Source organism: Acyrthosiphon pisum, chromosome A2 (genome assembly GCF_005508785.2).
Source record: "Acyrthosiphon pisum isolate AL4f chromosome A2, pea_aphid_22Mar2018_4r6ur, whole genome shotgun sequence".
Classification (NCBI taxonomy): Eukaryota; Metazoa; Arthropoda; class Insecta; order Hemiptera; family Aphididae; genus Acyrthosiphon; species Acyrthosiphon pisum.
The window spans coordinates 3,852,106-3,858,418 of record NC_042495.1 but is presented as its reverse complement, the minus strand read 5'-3'; the positions used below and the strand labels follow the sequence as shown (position 1 = coordinate 3,858,418).

Below are 6,313 nucleotides of genomic sequence, written 5' to 3'. Positions count from 1 at the left end.
TTAAATGATCGTCTCAATAATTTCTACCTGGCATAGAATCTGCGGTAGGTAATCATTTCACAATTAGTGATGGTAAACAATGCTCAGTAAATTAGTAAACACGGTCAGAGGCTGTCTCAAAACATAATCCAAACCACTTGTCTGGTTAATGTATAAATGTTAGTGATTCACGGCAATATTGGTACTACTCTGCGCACGACTAGTAAATCGCATCTAAGAGGTAAAATCATTTGACATAATTCATAAATTTGGTATTTATATATTTGTTACAACTTGAAATTTTCAGAAAATTTTGTTTCTCCAACGATGAGTCAGAAGTAAATGAACAGACGAATAAAGAATTTGGAGGCCATGATTTTAATTCACCCGGAAAAGCCTTAGTTACCCAATAATGTCTAATTCACACACACTTATGTAAGTATATCACTCAAGTATCCGATTTTAAACGTTTGCCAAGACCAAAAGTCACTTAATAGATTATCGTTTTTAGTTCACACAGGGGATTATACTTATAATGTTTTTCAAAACTGAAATATATGATGTACCACATACACGGAACTGGGAAGTGGAGCCAATGCATTGACAAATTTTCAGACGTTGACTTTCTTACAGATAATTCTACTTACTCAGATGAAGCCATACAATATTGGAGAGAATCATGAAAGTTATAGGTGAGGATATTGTCGATAGGTTTTCATTTTAAAGTTATTTTACTGTGCTACCAACTAACAAACCCACCTGTTCACGGGCACATGGTATTATATCTAATTGTGTGTGCGTGGACATATATTTGTCTACTGAAAGGGCTCAGCTCGTTTGATCAAAATAAATACATTAATAAATAGTTTTATGTTACAATCTTATAATATCCATGACTTGTTTTAAAAATAAAATACAAACATAATGAGTGCTTGCCTATAAGGTTGCTTAAAAAATATTTTTGCCTTTAAGTTTGATTATAACATTCTGTCATATCACTCTAATATATTAAGACTAACGTTACAAAACTGGATCTACTGTATTCACATTTGCATGTTGCTCGTTGTTCAAATGGAGAAGACAAATGCTACACTGACATGTTTTTAACAAAGTTTTAATGTTTAGGTAATAAAATTTTGCTGAGCATGAATCCAATTTTAATAACACGGCGGGTGTCAACATATTTAAATTGCAAAAAAAACAAAACTAGTTTGGACATTGGTGCCTTTTCTGAAGGGAAAGTGCATCTAGTTGGATGCGTTAAACAGGTAAAGATTGAATGTTCCCAGTTGTTTTCACATACATACATTGGGAAAAAACGAAAAGATAATTAATGAAAAATGATTATATTTTTTGATTTTGTTTTATAAAAAAAATACCTTGGTATAGATATATGAATGTTCTTATTAGCATTTTCTATACACCATACAATTTTAAAAACAATTTCACTCTTTTTGAGCTAGCTATGGGGATAACACGTTTTAATATATTCGATTAATTTTGTTTTTAATATTATTGTCAAGGAAAAGTGTCAAAGAATTTGTAAATGTAATACGGACATCCTGTTATAGTATCTATAATATCTGTTCACAGATATAAGATATACATAGCCACCATTTTTCATGAGCATTTAAAGTTCACATTTCGACAAAATTCATCAACAATTTGCAAATTATTTTGTAGTTAAAAATGTAATAAATGTTCAATTGTATATTTAGCCTATGCTTATAGTAAAAATTGATAAAAATTGAATTAAATATGTAAATGATTGTCTTACTAGGTTGTCAAACCCGTTCCCATTTGCAACGAGGAGAGACAAACTTCTTTGAAAAAGAGTATGCAATTGCAAAAAGCTTCAGTGGCTGTTATTAAAATTCTTCAACTATGGACATAATTGTGGAAAACTTTTAAACTAGGTACATTCTGATGGGTATCTATTTCTTTTAATTTGTGTACTTATTTTACCTATGTTTTCCCCCCACCACCCATTAGAAAGTAATTAGTTACTTTATTTAAGCAAAAAAAACTATACATACACACCGTGGAGTTATGTTTGTGAATACAATTGTTTTGTCAATGACTAATATTTAAGAAAACTTTTTTAAATTTTATTATAAATAAGAAAAGTAGGTGCCTATTTAAAATCATTATGGACTATACCATCATGCTTTTCATATTTATTTTAAAATTTAGAAATATATGACTAATGTACCTAGTAATGTGTTGTAAATTATTGTTATACCTGCAGCAGTTATTTGTACATACTACGTAAGAAAAAAATAAATCATGATATAATATAAAATTTAACTGTAGCCATATAAAACAATTAAAAATTTTGTTTTTCATGTCTATGGACTTAAAACTAATTGACTTCAACTGTTTAACTTAATTTTTTCCGTGTTTATCAACTCGATCTATTTTAATATGATTAGAGGGCGGATTCGTATGATTTTACATATTTATTGTGTCTGATGGTATGATATTATGCTAATAGTGGCCGCAGAATTTGTTTCAAGACAATTGCGATTTGAACTGTGAATCTTTTCGGGTGCACAATACGAAAATTAACCAACTTTTTTCATTTTATCGACTTATTTAAGATATTTTTTATATCGACATAAACTATGAAAAAACTAAAATAGTCAAAAATTTCATATGCATATGAATACCTCGACACGGATCTAAAAATGTTGTAAATGTTATGGTTTTTAAATCCTAATATAAACAATCAGTGAAAATTGCATGTATCTATAGTAATTTATTTGGTAGTAACACCACTTATACACGAAAAACCAAAACCTATTTTATGTAAAAATGCACGTTTTCCTAAATTTTTTTTCTTGTTTTTCCAGGCCCTTTTGGAGACTAGGTAGGTGCTGTTCATTTCGACATCCCCTATGCACCTCCTATATTCACTTTCCCACCGGAAAAGATGAAAAGCGAAGCATTATTTCCACTACCTACTTATCGTGTACACAGCCCCAAATAATAATGACGTCATACGCAGAACGTACATTTGCTAATAGTTTCAATATAGTTCGATTCACTCTGATTTTTAAACTGACGATGCTAATTATCTATAAACTTTGCTATTTGATCCCAAGGTTTATAGATACTACAGGTTGCGTCATAGTCATGTAAACAATCTCAAACCCCCTGCACCATTCCCGGCCAAGTGACATCATTGCCGTACAAAATCGGCGGCGGCCTGCCAGAGGCTCCATATTCTATACGTATTTTGTCGTAAAATTTACACTATTTATCTCTGGAAAGTTATTTTTTCGAGTGTACCATTTAGAATATATTTTAAAACACCTATATAATATAATATTATACGCATTTTCTATTTTTATACCTGATAATGTCCTTTTTTTTTTACAATACCTACCCAATAATATTTAATGATATTTTGTTATTATATTTGTAATATATTATTATAAAGAATAAATTACATCAGCCATATTTACTAAGTCAAATAGTGTTTAAAAAGTACCCAGTGTGACTTTAATGGAATACCTATAATAATAAAAACATTATCTTAAAAATAGTATTTTACAGACTATATTATAAAATGCTACTAAGAATACAAATTATTTTAAGATAGGATGTTTGACATAAATTATAAAAAATTCAGTCAAAGTAAAGTATATTTAAATTTGTTATACTTAATAATAATAAAAATAATAATTGAAAAATGCTTATCATAATACATATTTGCTAATGACTTAATAATAAAAAAAAATTTGTCACAGAATAGTTAATTTAAAATTAGTGTTACATAATAATAAGTATAAAGTTCTGATAAAAATAAAATATTAAAATTTAAAAACCAATACTATGCCCTATGTCATCAGCCTTTTAAGTTTTTTTCATTTTCTGTAATTGTGCTTTTGCTTTTCGTTTTTTAATTAATAAGTTTGAATGTTGGTTTAAGTATCTTATCCTAATAAAAACTCTTTGTTTGATGTATGTTTGAATTACAGGTTTGTATTTTTCCTCAATTTCCATCTGACGGATAATTTTATTGGTCAGATATTTTACAACTCCAGGCCTTTTAGGAATTTGATTTTTTGTTATTTTTTTAAACAGCCTTTCAATTCTAATAACTTGATTTTTAAAATCTTGACTAGGTGCAATTAAACCACCATACGATAAATAATGTATCCATGTTGGTATTTGATAGTCATGTTCTAGTGGGCGTTCTAAATTACATTTTGTTGTAGTCGAACCAAGTTCTGGAAACTGTATTTTATATTTTTTGGCAACCCAACCTGCCAAGTATTCTGTAGCATCTTCTTCCATTTCATATTTATCATCAATTTCTTGTAGAGAATCGTCATCACTTTCTGTAGTACTTCCTCTTTCACCTAAATTTTCAACATTGTTTATTTTTAAGTTAATTTTTTTAAGAGCAGTAGCCACCATAAATTCTTCGTTATTGACGTGTGTTGTATTTGTTTGTTGGGAAGTAATACCAGGATTTTTTCCTAAAATCAACATTCTTAGTCTATAAAGGGCGTTTAAAGGTGTAGGGTGGTCATCCAATCCACCTCTTCCACGTCTTGCATACCTTCTCCATTCAACTTCATAATTTTGAGAACGTCTCTAAGAACTCCATTCCTCAAATCTATACTCTTAGCCCATCGTTGCAGAGATGATATTCCTGCAAAACAAAAAAAACATACTTAGTTAATATGAAACTATTATTGAGAAAAATATATCTTACCAGGCAATGGATAGTTCAATTCATTTTTGACATAAATATACGCACGCTTGCTGAAATACCTAAGAGTGTATGCTTTAGAGATTTCATCTCTTGACCAATGTACTTTTTTCTTTTTTTTCATCATAAGATCAAGTTGGTTTTGTGAAAAAACAGATGAAAGGTATTTTCTGGCTTGAATTTCAATATTCCTGGCTTTATTTACAGATAATTGTTTGATTTGTTTACTTGAAAATTTTTGACTTTTTTTTATTAGTAGGTATATTTAAATTAATGATATTTTTCTGTAGTTGTTTTAGTTGAGACCGGAGTGATTCGTTAATCTTGATTAAAGATTCATTTGCATTTTTAATAGAAATCAATTCATTTTGTTGCAAACTTAGATCAGTTTTTAATTTATCATGGTCTTTTAATAAATCTCTATACAAACATTTATAATCAATGATTTCAGGTGGTTCTTCAGTTGAATCATATAATAATGTCGACTTATTTGAAGATGATTGTATTTCTGTATTAAGAGCCATAGTAATAATCTCATCATGAGCCTAAAGTATGCAAAATGCAATAATTAAATACTAGTATTGTATAGAGTGTCCTACCAGGTACTAACATCTTTAATAATTTTTGATCCAATTAATATTTTATGTTACTTTTTTTTTTTAATGATTGTTACAGTTTTAGTCTATATTACAAACATATGTGTTTTTTTTCTAATAAGAAAAAAAGTTAAAAAGAAAAGTAAAATATTTGTTGTATTGAAAGTTATTAAAGATAGCAGTACCTTGTATGACAAAAATATAGCATAATTTGAAGAAGTAGAATTTAATAATATAGCATTGGTATACTCCTGACCTGTTTGGAGGATTTAGCTTCCATTCTTTTACTGCGATTAGAAGCTGATGTGGAAACTTGATTTCCTTGTATACAAAGCCCAGGCAGGTTTAAGGTGGGAATGGCATCAGGTTTTAATCTCCGTCCTTTAGGAGCATATCCTAATAGTTCGGCTTGTAGATCACGGATAAATTCGTCATTCTTAAAATGTGCAGAACATATGAATGAAGAAGAAGGGTTCCAACTGTCAGCACGTTTACATTTCAGAATCCATTCTTTCTGCAGTGTCAAGTTCTTTGGAAACCTAAATATTAAAAATGTATTTATTTATAAATATTTAACTTATGAAATCAGATAAAATAAAATAATTTTTAAATATTCTAAAATTATTCAATTAAGTTGGAGTAATTGCCGTTCTGAGTATAACAAATCTAGTTTAATAGTTAAATAAAAAACTCATCATTCTTAATTATAATACAAAAATAACCAATAGATACAATATTTACTTCTGACCAATTAAGGACAGTTTTTTAAAAAATTATACTGTCTTAAAAAACCAATTATAATAAGTAACTAGTTTTTGTAGTTGTATTAACATAACTATACAAGTGCATAGAGGCATTTATATAAAAACAAAATGTGTTATGGCTTAATCAAATTTATATTTGATTCCCCAGCCAGCAATAAATGTGTAGAATAATTGTATATAGGTCTGTTTGCGACCCAACGTCGCGGGGAAGATGAGATAGCAGCTTATCAGTAGGTTTCTATATCACGATG

The 6,313-nt window shown here is 28.9% G+C and overlaps 1 protein-coding gene across 1 annotated transcript in view; it reads right to left on the bottom strand.

Annotated features, from left to right (window-relative positions):
• Positions 1–4,499: 4,499 nt before the first annotated feature.
• The window catches only part of LOC100569726, a 7,642-nt gene continuing 5,828 nt past the window's right edge, over positions 4,500–6,313 (bottom strand). The window contains exons 2-5 of the mRNA XM_008186890.1: positions 5,555–5,837; positions 5,009–5,247; positions 4,706–4,929; positions 4,500–4,642 (exon numbers count right to left, since the gene is read on the bottom strand). Coding sequence (XP_008185112.1) covers positions 4,500–4,642; positions 4,706–4,929; positions 5,009–5,247; positions 5,555–5,837 — 889 coding nt within the window. The remainder of the gene's footprint in view (positions 4,643–4,705; positions 4,930–5,008; positions 5,248–5,554; positions 5,838–6,313) is intronic.